Source organism: Cyprinus carpio, chromosome B18 (genome assembly GCF_018340385.1).
Source record: "Cyprinus carpio isolate SPL01 chromosome B18, ASM1834038v1, whole genome shotgun sequence".
Taxonomy (NCBI): domain Eukaryota; kingdom Metazoa; phylum Chordata; class Actinopteri; order Cypriniformes; family Cyprinidae; genus Cyprinus; species Cyprinus carpio.
In genome coordinates, this window is record NC_056614.1 from 11572870 (window position 1) to 11589529 (window position 16660).

Consider the following 16660-nt stretch of genomic DNA (forward strand, 5'->3'; position numbering starts at 1 on the left):
TTAAAATATAATTTATTCCTGTGATGGCAAAGATGAATTTTCAGTGGCTGCTGGTATCACATGATCCCTTCAGAACTCATTCTAATATGCTGATTCTGAACTCAGTGACAATTTCTTGGTAACACTTTAGTATATGTATTCTCACTTGTGACTATTTGCTTATTAGCATGCCTGTTATTAACATATTGGCTGTCTATAAGTACTTATAAAGCAACATGTTCTGCATGGCCATATTCTACATCCCTAATCCTAACCAATACATAAACTTAACAACTACCTTACTAACTATTAAGAAGCAGCAAATTAGTAGTTTATTATTATAAAAAAAAAAAAAAAAGTAGGTTTGTTATTTTCAAGATTTGGACCTGCTTAATATTTTGGAGGATTCTTATATGAATAGAAAGATCAAAAGAAATGGCATTTTCTGATCCCAAGGTTTTTGGTAAGTGTGTCAAAACTTTTTGAACATTTCTCACCTAGTTCATTCCGGACCAAATGATCTGAGCCATTACCATTCATTTTTAGCTTCTGTATTGTGTTAAAATTTGTAATTTTTATCTATTTTCATTTTTTTTTCTTCTCAGGAATTTTGAGAAACAGACAAAATTGATATATAAATGATGTGCAGCTAAAAACTCCATTAAGTCTCCTGAACTATGAAAGAGCATAACAATTGTTCTTGGAGAAGTACTCATTGCCCTAGACTCATAAATGAAGTGGATAGATTTTTCCTTGCCATGTGAGGCAAAAGAAAGCAAAAAAGGGAGCAAAACAAACAGCGAATACATTTATACCTTGCTCTCTATTTATCCTGGTCATGTTACAGTGACCAGAAAGCAATTATCAGTATGCTGCTGAAGAGACGAAGCTCTCCTCCTAGGCACTCTTTTACCCCCCTCGAGAAAATGTCAGACTGACACGGGCAGCGCAATAGAGAGCACTTTCACCAGAAAAAGCACGACGTCACCTCAGCTTCTCAGAGCCAGCCAGATAGCCAACTCACCAACAAACAGACAGAACAAAACAGCCCATTTTTTCCTCTGAATAAAAGCCCTCTGGACCGGCCGCGTAGTGAAACGATCCCGCCAGCCTTTATGCTGTTCTGGAATACATCCTGTTGTGAGTTAGCGGACCCGCTTGCCAGCACAAACAGTTTGAGAACAGAATGACTGCTTCCTCTGGACTGTGGTTTCAGGTGTTTATGGCTTGGCCCCCAGTTCCTTTAGAAACAAACACATTTGTTTCCCTTAATTTAATGTGTTTTTACACCCTCTATCTCTCTTTCTGCAGCTGCTGTTTTCATAGAGATGATGCAACCTCCTAATTATTGTCTCTTCATTCGGTAAAGACATTGTTGTGCTTTCTGTGGTGTTTTTTCCTCAGGAGATGTGCTTCAAAATTAGACCAGCGTCTTACAAATAATGTCTCTCTGGATGTCTGAAGTCTCTGGATTTCTCTTGGGTATTTTTTGTCCTGTTGTTTATGATGCTAATCACTAAGAGAGTAGGAGAGACACAGAGAGAGGTCAGAACGACTTGCTCTGGTCCGTGGCAGTAAAGGGCAGCCTCTCATCGACTCCATCTGTTTAAACACTGGTGGGACCGGTGTGCGTCTCCTGACTGCTGCTACACGTGTGGCAGTGTGTTCTTGCTTGTTACATTGATACCTTTGTAAATGTCAGTAATTCTTCATGCAAATTGGTTGATTTTATCTCTTGTTATATGTTCATATATAGATAGTTTAAGGCACCTGAAAAGAGCTGCTTATCCATGCATTATTAATAACCATTGACAGTCATAACCGTAACTAAATATAGCTCAAATATACTGTAGTCAATTTGAAAATCGTAAAAAACAACAACAACAAAAAAAACGTATTTATTTATTTTAATTATATTTTCTAGATTTTTGGCAAGCCATTTTTAGTCATTTTCACATGATGAATTGACATTTCTTGAGTATAATTCATTTCAAATAGTATTTCTATTTTAAGTGAGATTAAATCAAGGGTGCTTAAATCACAATTAAAATGCAGCATTTCATTAAATTACTTAAAAAATGCACAAGCAAGCAAAATTTCCAAGCAAGACATATCACAATATAATAAATATAAATACTATATATATTCCCAACTTTTAAACAGTGAATTTTCATGACTTTTGGCCCCTTCAGTCATATGAATATAGATTTTTTTGAATATAGAAGTTAGTTTGGTAATACTTTACAATAAGGTTTCATTTGCTAGAAATAATGAACTATGTTAGTTAACACGAACAATATTTATATAGCATTTATTAATCTTAGTTAATATTAAGTTCAAAAAGTCAAGTCAATGTCAAGTTATTTTTATTTTTATAATAATTAAAAAGAAAACACGTAGATAGAATAGAAATATAATACAGAGTTCTAGTGATAGAGCGTGAAGTGTAGATGGAAGAGATGCGCTTTTAGATGGTTCTTGAAGATGGCTAAAACTGTTTGGATTGAGTTGGGCAGGTCATTCCACCAGCAGGTAAAAATATATTGATCATTGTTAGTTCATGTTAGTTAATGCATTAATTAATATTAACAAATGAGACCTTATTGTTAAGTGTCGCCGTTATTTTAATCCTGGTTGATTCTATAATCATTGAGGCCATTTTGTGAACCCGTTTGACCGATTTATTTACAATGATCTGCCTCAAAATAAATAAATAAATTAATTAATTAATAATTAAAATAATAATAGTTTAACTCCAAGTACTGTAAGCTCTAAAAAAAAAAAAAAAAAACAATATGCTGCTGATGAAATATTTTAGAGCAGAACTACAAAAATATATTTCCATGATTGTTCAGATGTATTTACTCCCATAACATTTTTAGGCCTGAAAAATACATTGGTCCCACATGCTCTTTCCAGGTTTCCATGACTGTATGGAAGGTATTTGTCCACATTCTGGTTGTTAAATGTTAGTGGAACATGTTCACAGTGTCCTGTGTGGGTTTGAGAGGAACTGATTTCATACAGCCACTACAAATCACCTTGACACCAGCTAGTTAAAAATAACTGCAAATATGATTAAACGTGGGATTAATTCTGAGAAAAGCTCTAACATATTTTGGTTGTAGATGCCTCTTAGGTTTGTTGTATAATTAAATGACATATATTTGAAATGTCTGAATACGTTTTGAGGCCACTGAAGATACTCAATGCTGTCATCATACAAAACCAGATGAAGATTTGTGGGTTAGATGTCCTGCATGTTGGGTGACTGCAGTAGCACAACTCTAAATCTGTGGCTGGTCTGACTCCTACAGTTTCCTGTCATCCTCTCCTCCCTCTTGTCTTTTAAAATGTCTCCTGTTTCAAATTCTTGGCCGTTTTTCCTCTGTCTCTCTGCCCTCTTCACGATAATGAGAGCAGGGCCGAATGAATACAATCTCCTGAATGCTGCATCGGATGTCACCGAACTGAGATGATGAATGAGAATGCTTTCACTGGCCTGTGTTTGGGTGTAGAGTTCACCCTCAATTATTGCTGCTGGCAACCGATAGGCACCAGATTATGCTTCAGTGCTTCAAGAGAGATACAAAGCAGCAAGGGAGAGAGAGTGAAAGAGAGAGAATTACATTTATTGGCACAGGAGGAAACAGATGAATGAGGGAAGAAACCCAGATGAGCATTTATAGCAAGTGACAAGAGACAGTGAAACAAAAATCTGTTTTTTACTTTTGCCAGCAGTAGATGTTGAACCAAGTTAGATTTATTGTGGTGCAGATATCTTTCAACATTCGTTTCCTGAAGCATATTTTAGTCACCTGACCAACACTGTAGCCTGTAAAGGGTATATGGAGTACTGTTTTTGTCTTTTAGCAGGGTACTTGACCATTTTTTTGTTCTTGATGTTTTTACAGACCTGAGGGAGGAGGTGAGGACTCTGAAAATAGATCTCCAGAACAGCATGCATGAACAAGAGCATGTAAAGAAACTCCTGGAGTAAGTTATTTTTGAATAATCTACACTATCAACACATTCACATTTAGACATGTTCCTGTTTCAAATATACAGTAAAATTACAGTGTCTGTAAACTATAAAATGGGCTGTGTATTTACACTAAGTGCAAATAGCTTGTCTTTTTAGCAAAGGCCATTTATGATAATTACAGACAGTATATTTTTAGTTTTTGACATCACAGACCCAAAGGTGTTTATATCCACCTTTTTCCATTCTAATTCTTTGCCATATTCCTGTTGCTTATCAGCTTGGAGAGGTGTTTATATTAAATTAAAAATAAAGAAAATATGCAAAAAGTGGAAATAAAGTGCCTAACTGATGTATAATATTGGGAATAATGTGCCTAAAAGTTATTTAATAGGCTTATATTTGAAACTGGATGTGGTGTCCTCACATTGATCCGATTGGCTGGCCACCAACTGGATGCCTGCAGCTCATATTGTTACCACACTTAAAATCGTGGCTCACTTCCTGTATCTTTGAGGACATTTACTGGTTTAATAAGGTTTAAGTTAGCAGTGGCTTCGTTTACATGCACACTTTTTGGTTCAATCAGTCTGAATTCATTACGATTGATGAATCTGATGGTAGTGTTTACATGAACGCTAAATAAAGTGACCGGGTTGATGTGCGCGTTTATATGTCACAAGTTTCAAATCGGAATAGATTTTTTGACATGCGCACACTGCTCAAATAGTGAAAAGTGAAAAGTGAAAGTGACATAGATAATATAGAGTTTCTCAATGTTTGCTCTTTATCTATTTTTTCCTACACGGTTTATTTGTTTTTAACAGCAGAATTAATATTTACCAGTTTATGGATAAATATACACATAAACCGCTGTGCTGTGCTGCTCATATTTATCACGCAAGAAAAAAAAGCCCCGCACCCAAAATGGGTTGCCTGTGGACGAGTATCCAAAACAAGGTTGTCCTGCTCCACTTCACAGTTGCCGAGTGAAAGGAGAGTTTTATAATGACAGGACACGCAACACTTTATTCAAAAGGAAGAGCCGCTTGTTCCGTGCCTCATACGTCATTACGTTATTTCTGCGTCATTGCACATGCGCAGTTTCGTGGTTCAATCCGATTGAGTGTTTACATGCACGCTCAATCGTATTAGAAGAGGAATAAACCACCCCCTTCAATCCGATCGAAATTTCATTAATCGGCTCGATTAAGGTGTTTATATGAAGTTTTTTTCAATCCGATTGAGCCGTCAATCCAATTACAAACGGATTATTTGGGTGCATGTAAACGTAGCCAGTGTAACGGTGACCTTTAGAGATAGGGACAAGTAAGGTTACATCCATTTATGACTTTAATAAATATACACTGAATATTTTGCTATTGAAAACTATTTTGTAATGCATTACAATACACTGGAGTGCAAATAATGTCTTCCGATATTTGCACTAGAGGTGGAAAGTAACTAATTACAAATACTTTCATTACAGTACGCTACTTGAATACATTTTCACATTTTTTCTACTTTCTTGAGTATAATTAAATTGTGGTACTTTTACATGAGTAGAATAAAACTAAAGTATTAAACTTTGCTACATTTATTTTTCACCAAAAGTACAAAGTACAAAAAAAAAAAAAAAAATAGCCAATGTAGGCACCGATGGAGAAGAGCGAGCCAGGGTGGAGCCCTGCACTTCAGCCAATAACAGACAGGTCTGACTCGGGTACAAACCAATCAAAACTTCATGTTCAGCTGCGGGGGTGGGACGTTCAAACTGTGCTATACTTTGACTGTCAATCACCTGCGTTGTCATTTTGAATCAGCATCATTAGCGTTTCAGTATTTTAGTGAATGTGAGCTATGCTCTGATTTTAAATCGTAATTTTGTCAGCTCCTGAAATGGTCCATCGATATTACACTCGGTTGATAGAAGGATGCAATTATTGCATGGATGGAGCAAGAACAATGTAATCCAAAATACATGCACATAGTTCAGTTGAATGGTAAAAATCACACTCCTTAACAGTACAGTTAAACTAAATGTATGAAGCTAAAATAACCTCAACATTTACAACAACATTGAAATAAGAGTATGTGCATTTTACGTGCATCTGGCTTGATAGATCAACCATGTCAATCAGATGCATTTAAAACGATATGGACATTAAAGAGCGCTAAACACTCTCATGCAGTGCATGTTTCATTCATACTCGAGGCCGGAGGGTGCTCTCGCACAGAAAGTCCAAAATGGCCTAGTAGAAGTAATAACTTATGAGTTGCAGGAAATATATGGATAAATGTCCTAATATGGATAAAGGCATCCCACTATTGCTGTAGCTAAAAAATATAATTTCAGGTCATTTCGAGGTAATAAATATAATATATGAATAATTCAGTGCTAATTGACATAACATTAACATACAGTATAAAATCTATTCTGCCTTATTATGTGTTTGTTTAAACCAATCCTAATATTGTCATTAGGAAAAAAAAGAAAGAAATATTATAGAATGCAAATGTGTATTTGATTTCCTATCCAATTAAAATACATAAGAAAAAATAAATCCTGTCAATTAGACAAGTAAATTTTTTTTTCTGTGTTTTCTCTGCTGCACACACCTCCTTGTGTAAGTGTTCTTTAGCCTGTTGATTTTTATTCATAGTATTCAGCTAATAAGGAAATATTTTGCAATAAGAGTTAGAATAAATGTGAATGATATATAAGATTTTTCATTTATTTATTTATTATTATTATTATTATTATTACCTTATTGGACTTAAAATTGGGAAATGACAAGAATCAGAATCATACAAATTCAAACAATGCCCAACCTTACTCATATTCCACGTTATTTTTTACTGGCACATTGCAATTCACACTATTTTAAACCCTTTCTTTTCTTTGAAACCCTCACTTACCCTAATTTGCTTTTGCCCTTCTTAAAAACAACCACATAATCTTATATGTGAATGTACTTTTCAAAATTAGTTATAAAACAGTTGCTCCTGGCAACAGGGATAAGCAGTTTGTTTGCTTAACATACCGTCAAACTTGACAATTTATGAGAATGATATCATGTTTTGCTCCAAAATCACTATATAACATCAGTCGTGTTTGATGATATGTTTTGCTTCTGTGGTTCCATGTTGCTTCTTATCACAGTGAGACAGAAAATATTATTTATAATAATCTTTACTGTGATACAAGCTATGTCAATTAGCGTTGTATTGCAGTGGGGTGTTTATTGTCTTCCACGTTTCATCAGCCAGAGCGTCTCTATCTGCATGTTATTCAGCTGTAGTGATATCTGATGCATTTGTCCATATAAGGGATTTCCTGGGTCTCACTTGTGAAACATACATTACAGTACATGGGTGTTAGGGTTAGGGTCACCCTGCTCCATAATGCTCACATCGTCTCATTTTGGGTAAAAAATAGAAAAATAATACTAAACTACTTTGTAACGCAGTAACTTGAGTAGTTTTTCAGCAAACTACTTTTTTACTCTTACTTGAGTAATATTATTTTACAGTACATTTACTTGTACTCAAGTAAATTATTCCTTAAGTAGCAATACTTTAACTTAAGTACAATTTCTTAGTACTCCACTAATTTGGACTATATATAAACAGCATTTAACACTATTTACACTTAGGTATTTGAGTCAAGTCAAGTAAAGTCAACGTTATTTATATAGCGCTTTTTACAATGCAGATTGTGTCAAAGCAGCTTTACAGTATTAAAAAGGGAAATAGTGAGTCAAAATAGTGTGCCATTCTCGCAGTTTAATTCTAGCAACAAAGTCAGATTGTGCAGAGGCATCTGGTTCCTGTGGTCTTGTCCCGATGGCCGTCTAGATGATGAGGTCTTAGGAGGAGATCTGTCTCTGGGGCTCATCTAGTATTCCTGGTTACCGCTGACAATCGGGGCTGTCAAGGCTATCTCTAGGTGCTGATGCACCATCTGATCTAGATACAGACTGGATCTGTTGGCTACGGTGACCTCTGAATAAGAAAGAAACGGACTAATATTAGCATAGATGTAACAAGTACATTTTGTTTTATGGGAAGTTTTCTCAGTTCCGGTTAACCTAATTAATGCAGCCTAACAATCCATTAACGTATCTGAATAATAGAAATGTATTATGTGTAAGCCAGGTTAAAGAGATGGGTTTTTAATCTAGATTTAAATTGACAGAGTGTGTATGCCTCCCGAACAGCATTAGGTAGATTGTTCCAGAGTTTGGGAGATAAATAAGAAAAGTATTTGCCAACCGCAGTTGATTTTGATATTCTAGGTATTCTCAAATGGCCAGAGTTTTGAGATCATAGCGGACGTGAAGGGCTACAATACAATAAGAGCACGCTTAAATACTGAGGTGCTAAACCATTCAGGGCTTTATAGGTAATTAGCAAGATTTTAAAATGTATACAATGTTTAATAGGGAGCCAGTGCAGTGTTGACAGAACCAGCTAATATGGTTGTACTTCTTGGTTATAGTAAGAACTCTAACTGCTGCATTTTGAACCAGCTGGAGTTTATTTATTAAGCGTTCAGAGCAATCACCCAATAGAGCATTACAATAATTTAACCTTTTGGTCATGTACACATGAATTAACATTTCTGCATTTGCCATTTGGAGCATAGGTCATAATTTAGATATATTTTTGAGATGGAAAAATGTGGTTTTACAAATGCTAGAAACGTAGTTTTTGAAGGAAAGATTGCTATCAAATAGCACACCTAGGTTCCTAACTGATGATGAAGAATTGACAGAGCAGCCATCAAGTATTAGACAGTTTTCTAGGTCATTACATGTGGATGTTTTTGGTCCTATAATTAAGAAATTACTAGTCATCCAGTTTTTTTTATATCAACTAAAAAAAATGGTATGGTATGTTTCGTTGGACCACGAAGATATATAAAGCCGAGTATTATCAGCATAACAGTAAAAGCTAATACCATGTTTCCTAATAATATCTCTCAAGGGTAATATGCAGAATGTGAAAAGTAATGGTCCTAGTACTGAGCCTTGAGGTACCCCATACTGCACTTGTGATTGGTATGATACCTCTTCATTCACTGCCACGAATTGATGGCAGTCAGATAAGTACAATTTGAACCATACCAATGCACTACCTCTAATGCCAACATAATTTTCTAGTCTATTCAAAAGAATGTTGCGGCCGATAATGTCAAATGTGGTGCTAAGATCCAGTAGCACTAATAGAGAGATACAACCACCATCGGATGATAAGAGCAGGTCATTTATCATCTCATTTTTTCTGATGAGAGCAGCCTCAGAACTATGATACTGTCCACATCCTGACTGGAATTCCTCACAGATATAATTGTTCTCTAAAAAGGAACATAGTTGTGATGATACTACCTTTTCTAGTATCTTTGACAGAAAAGGGAGATTCAAGATACATCTGTAATTAACTAATTTGTCGGGGTCAAGTTGTGGTTTTTAATGAGAGGCTTAATGGCAGCCAGCTTGAAGGCTTTTGGGACATATCCTAATGACAGTGACAAATTAATAATATTCAGAAGAGGATCTATTATTTCTGGAAGCAATATTATATCTATTATTTCTCTTTTAGTAGCTTAGATGGAAAAGGGTCTAACATGCATGTTGTTGGTTTAGATGATTTAACAAGTTCATATAATTCTTCCTTACTACAGTGATGCAATACTGTAGTTGACGGCTGCATGGGTACAATTTAATCTTTAATAGTATCGATCTTGGAAGTAAAGTAGTTCATAAAATCATTACTACTGTGCTTTTGGGAAATGTCTGCACCTGTTATTACTGTACATGTTATGTTTTTGTTAATTTAGGCACTGTATTGAATAAATACTTGGAGTTGAAGAGACAGAAAAATTAGAGACAGAAATTAATCAGATCTAGAATTTTTTAAGGCTTTTCTATAAGAGAATACTTTCCCACCATGCAACACAAAATACCTCTAGCTTTGTTTTCCTCCAGCTGCGCTCCATTTTCCGGGCTTTTCTCTTTAGGGCGCGAGTATGCTCATTATACCACGGTGTCTGACTGTTTTCCTTAATCTTCCTTAAGCGTAAAGGAGCAACCGTATCTAAAGTGCTAGAAAAGAGAGCCATAGTTTTTGTTACATCATCAAGTTGTTCTGAGGTATTGGATATGATGAGGAATTGAGATAAGTCAGGAAGATTATTTTGCAAAGCAGCCTTTTGTGGTAGAAGTTATGGCTCTACCATATTTTTAACAAGGAATTGAATTTGCAGCTTTAGCTATATGGAGTATACACGAGACTAGATAATGATCAGAGATATCATCACTCTGCTACAGAATTTCAACACCATTAACAGCAATTCCATGTGACAGTATTAAATCTAGAGTATGTATTCGACAATGAGTAGGACCTGACACGTGTTGTCTATCCCCAATAGAGTTCAGAATGTCTATAAATGCTGATCCCATGCATCTTTTTCATTATTAACATGGATATTAAAATCACCAGCAATTAAGACTAATCTGCAGTCACAACTAACTTTAATAAATTCTGTATGGTGCCAAGGTGGCCTGTATACAGTAGCCAGTAAAAACATCACAAGGGAATTATCATTGACATCTGTGTCTCTGGATAACTTTATATGATGCACCATTATTTTAAATGAATTATATTTGAAACCCAACCTCTGAGAATGTTGAGAATGGTTAATATAGTGGCATTCATGCAGATTGCGGTTATTTATTGGAGTGACAACCGCATTAATCAAACTCACACCTGTACATTTTCAGGACTCATATACAGCAAGGTCCTGCTGTGTGAACAAAACCGTACTAGACAACTAGTTTGTTATCTGTCACGTTATATAGTGTAAGAGAGGCACTCTGCTATGCATATATATGTCTGTCTACACAGATTGTCGTGTGTGGTTTCAGTAATTTGCAGAAACAAATATGAGCTGTTTGTCTGAAGGTTTAGATCCAGTAACTGTCCACAACAAGAGCTACTCCATACACTTTTCTGATCTGTGTACAACTTAAATGCTCGCTCTTTACTAAGGTATAAAAGCTGTAGACTGTTAATTTAGATGTGATGAACGCACATTCATACAGACAGTATTCAAGATGATTTAAGGGACATTTCAAAATTCAGACCTGTAAGTAAACAAGGTTGTCAAACCCAAATGCTGACAGTGTGAAAGTAGCCTTTGAAAATAAGAATACATTTTTTTGCTGTTACACCTAAAGTAAATAGCATCTATCGCTATTTTCACTTATTACAAATAGACTATATACAACTCTACGTTCCAAAAACCAAGGAAGCTGCCCTGCTGTCTGACTTCTAAAACATTGCAACTGTTGCAACATTGAACACTTTCCAAAGGGAGTGATTTAACATAAAAATGATAGCACAGAAATATTGGATACAGTTGTCTGTTTCTTTAAAGGCTTAGTTCACTCCAAAATGAAACTTTCCTGACAATTTACTCACCCCCATGTAGAGGTGTAACGAGTCACTCGTTTTATCGATGCTTTAGTTACAAACCCTGACAATGAATATGCATCGATCTTGAAACATGTTTTTTGAATCGTGAATCACCGATTTCAGGCAGTAATCATTTTAAAACGCTAAGAATCGAATTAATCGCGATTTCTATAGTGATTCAATGCTTTCAAAATATATACACATTAAATTACTACAAGCATGAATTAATGGGGACCTAGAATAGTGTCTGTGCCTCGCATTTCTCCTTCACTCGCTCCACTAACCGCCTGTGACTATCACAGGATTGTGCTTGTGCTCCATTCGTTTCACTGACACATTTTTTTGAACAGCTGTTGTGTGATCTTATCTCTCCTTAGCATTCGTGGCCAGTTATGCTAAAGTGAAGTAGTTTTACTTTTCTGTAGTTTTTCAATACCGACGACATTACCTGAGCAGTTGAAAGCTGCGTATTTATTGCATGGATGGAGCAAAAATGTAAGTGTCTAAAGCAGGGTTCCTCAATTAGTTTTCGCCGAGTGCAAAATTCTGCCAACAATACCAAGCCAAAGGCCACTGACCTATATATATATATATATATATATATATATATATATATAAGTTCTGTGATATATAATATATATATATATATATATATATATATATATATATATATATATATATATATATATATATATATATACAGAGTTTTCACACTGAAAGAGAATTGATCTCGCGCTCATAGAACTTAAGATGTGCCAGGCTATATCTGCAGCTAATTTGAATAAAAAGCAGAATGAACTGATGAAACATTAAGACAATATACACAATACATAAATAAAATTTATGAATGATGCAGTGCAAATTGACAATTTATCACAGTACAGAAACTATAAAGTATATTTTCTACCTTATTCTGTGCAGAAAATTGAAATAATTGTTTGTAGTATAAAAAACAATCATAAAATTGCGATTAGGAAAAACATTATAGATTACAGATAATTGATTATTGTCCAGCAGTGTATTTCATTTCTTTTAGCAAATTCAAAGTAATAGATAAGAAAAGAATTGCTTGTAAAAAAAAAAAAAGCATAATAATTATAATAATAAATACATACATAAAATTATTGTATTTGACATTTCTGTTACTTCTGAAATTATTTAAAAAATCTTTTTTAAAATCTTGACTTACATAAACTTTTTCGTATGCCATGTCATAGCATCATTAAACTAACATCTAACAATGGACAAAAGTGATTTTTCTCTCTAACCTATGGTTCTGTAACCATAAATGCTGCTGTATAATTTGCCCCTTGACTAAGCATTTAAAAAATTTAGGGGAAGCATTTAAATAATCTCGTGACTGCACTTAAAGAATGCAGAATCGAATTGAAAACCTATGAATCGTGAATCGAATCGAAACGCTGTCTACCCAAAGATTCACAGCCCTACCCCCGTGTCATCCAAGATGTTCATGTCTTTCTTTCATCAGTCGAAAAGAAATTAAGTTTTTTGAGGAAAATGTTCTAGGATTTTGTTTCATATAGTGGATTTCTAACGGGTTGAAGGTCCAAATTGCAGTTCAAATGCAGCTTCAAAGGGCTCTACACAATCCTAGCCAAGGAATAAGGGCCTTATGCAGTGTAACAATTGGTGAATTTCTAAAAAAAAAATTATGTATTTTTAATCACAAATGTTCATCTTGCACTAGCTCTGTGATGCGTATCCATGACTTCTCGGATTCAAGTTGGAAAAGTCATGTGTGATATAGTGGAAGGTAGAGTTGGGCCGAAAAACAAATTTTTTTCCTCCAACTTCAAAATCGTCCGACATTGTTGTTGTTTTTTTTTTTTTTTAAGGGGCGTTTGAAGTTCGCTTTGTAAACACTGGGTTGGTACTTCCCCTTATGTCATGTGTGACCTTTCCAACATGATAACGTGATACGAGTGCATCGCAGAGCAAGTGCAAGATGAGCATTTGTGGTTAAAAAGTATATAAATTTTTATTTATTTTTGAGTACCTCACCTTCAGAATCATAATTATTTCACCCGCGTTGGACAGAGACCTCTCACTTTTTTTTAAGATTGTCCTTTTTAGAGACCGCCGATCAAACATCCCAACCCGATTATCAGCCGAAAGTGATCGGTAGCCAATCAATCATAGCACCCCTAGTAAATTATTAGGAAATGTTACTTCTGGAGTGAACTAATCCTTTAAGAATGTGTTTCTTTACTAAATGCAATATTTGTGATAAAAAATTATTTGGATTGACACACACACACAGCTGACACATTCCAGTTGAAGTACTCTGACGCTGTATTTTATCCTGATTTACCCAGGATTCAGTGTTCTACTTCTGATAGCTCTTCATCATACACACTACATCCAAACATCTCAGCACAGCTCACATTACAGCCCTATACAACACCATTATCTATATAACACACTCTCCTCCCTTCTAAAATGATGTGTGTGGGGAAGGAGAAAGAGGAGCATTTTATGATTTGCTCAGTTGGATAACAGCCATCCATCTTTCTCCCAGTCTGAGAGAAACCGTTTTGTATTACATTTGCATGCCAATGCACTACCGTCCACACCAAACAGTATTTATATAACCAAAGCAATGAGGATATGTATCTCCTTATGAAGGGAGTTTATTTTTTTTCCTGGAGGTACAGGAGGAGCGAAGACTTGCGAGCTCTGTGACCTGGCAGCGTGTGAGGAAGAAACATATTTGTTGAGTTTGAGGTGTTGTTTGCACTCTGTACACCTCCCTCCTCTGAGGTTCATCACATTACACAAACTGACTCAACATTAGCTAATACTCCTTTTATATTCTGTCCCAACTTTTGTTTTTCCAGATTATTTTTCCCTTTTGTGAGTGAAGGAGCCTCTGTCTATTTCTCTGTTGATGAGAGCTGTCAAAATGATCCATGGCAGGACAGTGTATGTGATATGACAGTGGGAGAGCAGTGGTAGCTGTCAGGGCCGCTCTGGCATTGACAGCTGTGTACAGTATGTGTGCATAGAAAGGGACCCATCGTGTGCTGGCCCTTCCTGCCTTCTACACTAATGTCCTTTGCTAGGTTGATAAACAGATGTGATGCAACCGTAAGGCTTAACCCTCTGGAGTCTAAGGGTATTTTTGGGGCCTGGAGAAGTTTTGTCATGCCCTGACATTTGTGCTTTTTTCAGTTTCTTATAAATATCTAAATGGCTAAAGTCTAATCTCACTGTAATCAGCACAAACTGGGCTATAATAATATGTGAGCAGCATATATGTACATTATTGTGTTTTTGAGAAAAAAAAATTTATGCGTGGTTAGTGAAAAACGTTAAATCACTTGAATAAGGCAATAAAACACATACAGAAAATTGGTTCACAGGACTTTTGAGAACTGGAGCTTGTAGCCTAGAATTTTTTTTTCTTCTAAATGATGTGAAAATCATCTTGTTTACTCACTTACAGAAAACAATATATTGATTTAAATTTTCTAAGACACTTTTTGTTGGTAAAAGTCATATGCGAGTAGGCGTCAACTATCATGAATTCACACCTGAGAAGACAAAGGCCTGCATAATGAGCTGCATAATGAGCCATTCAGTCAGCTGTGTCACTGAGAGGGATGAGTTACAAGAAAGAATGTGAGGACAAAATAAATGTATATAATTTTATGTTTGTAGTTTATTTAGAATAGATTTAATTATCCCACAACATAATTTAATATTCACTTGTGAGTGCAGTTAAACAGTTTTATTAGGAACAATCAAAGCTGACTTTCAAACTGAATTTCTTGCATCATTACTCCAGTCACACAATCCTTCAGAAATCCTTTTAGCAATCTTATTTTCTACAAAAAAAAAAAACATTTATTGTTATTATTATTATCATTATTATTATTATTATTATTATTATTAATGTTGAAAAGAGCTGAGAATGTTTTTTTCAGGTTTTTTAGGGGGGATAAATTGAAAGAACAGCATTGTTTAATTTGTTACAGTTACATTTATTGGTACATTTATATTATTTACATCAAGCTTTTGAATGGTATAGTAGTGTATATTGTTATTGAAACTTCATAATATTTCACTTGATTATACATTTAGTCAGGAATTATAGTTTGGAAAAAGTCTTTGGAAAAAGTCTAACTAGTAAAATGTTTACTCGTTATGTGAAAACTAGTACAAGTATATAAATAAATAAAAAGAGACTTACTCATGTTTATGATCTCTGCTGGATAAACTGCTTCATTCTTTTTTTCTGAGGAAATCCAAATCTCAAATCCTCAACCACATCACATCTTTTTGGGGCGAATTATGTCTTATTCCTCTCATCGCGAAGCAAACAGTAAAATAAAAAAAAAACTTGAAGAACAGTCTCGCTGCGTTGTCTTCTGTTGTGTGGGCGTATTCAAAAGCCGCGCGCTTCAGTGAAACATTTGAATCTGAAAGGCGCGCTCGGAGCGGGGGCGTGGTCACATTAGAAGATAATGAAGGGAGACGTGAAAACAGACATCGCATTGTTTTCATATGGATTACTTTATCACAGAATATTTGTTTTCGGCAGCACTTGTTTAAAAGTAGACATGTCAGGCTTTCAATAGATATCTCTCTCATGTCTCTTTGTTAAGTATTCACTGAGTTACAGTTCATTTTAATGACGCATTTGAATACTGAAGATCAGCGCAGACAAAGGCTGCAGACAGCACACCTTGTTTGTTATCTTTATTTTATAAGTGCACAAAGTTTTGTTGTTATTATGTCTGTATACAAAAAAAAGTAGACCCTTTACAGATTTGATTGATGTATTGCTCTTATCTGTACGATCAAAACTGAAAGTGTAATTTAAGTTCTTTTCAGGGTTATCAGGAGAAAATACCCCAAAACGCGTATATGCGTTAATCGACTCCAGAGGGTTAATTTCTGTAAAAACGCACAGGGTAGACACAAATGTTCTAAAAAGTAATTTTGGACCCTGTTGAAAAAACCAACATATGCTGGTTAGGTAGCCCTTGTTTTGAAGCATTGCAGCTGGTTTGAGCTTTGCATCTTGCACCCCGCCCCGTATATAAAGAGAGCGTGTGCAGTTGCACATTCAGTTTTTCACTTTGGAGCCGAGACCGTGTGCCTCGGTCGTACAGCGGTGGAACAGCAACTGTGGTGATGGGACTTAACATCTTTGTTCCCTCCTTCAGGGACCTTCAGGGAAGGGGGGTTTACATA

General features: G+C 35.4%; 1 protein-coding gene across 2 annotated transcripts in view; it reads left to right on the forward strand.

Annotated features, from left to right (window-relative positions):
* The window catches only part of lekr1 (leucine, glutamate and lysine rich 1), a 104956-nt gene that overhangs the window by 44984 nt on the left and 43312 nt on the right, over positions 1 to 16660 (forward strand). For both annotated transcript variants that reach the window (XM_042743821.1, XM_042743820.1), the window contains exon 7: positions 3894 to 3975. In XM_042743821.1, coding sequence (XP_042599755.1) covers positions 3894 to 3975 — 82 coding nt within the window. The remainder of the gene's footprint in view (positions 1 to 3893; positions 3976 to 16660) is intronic.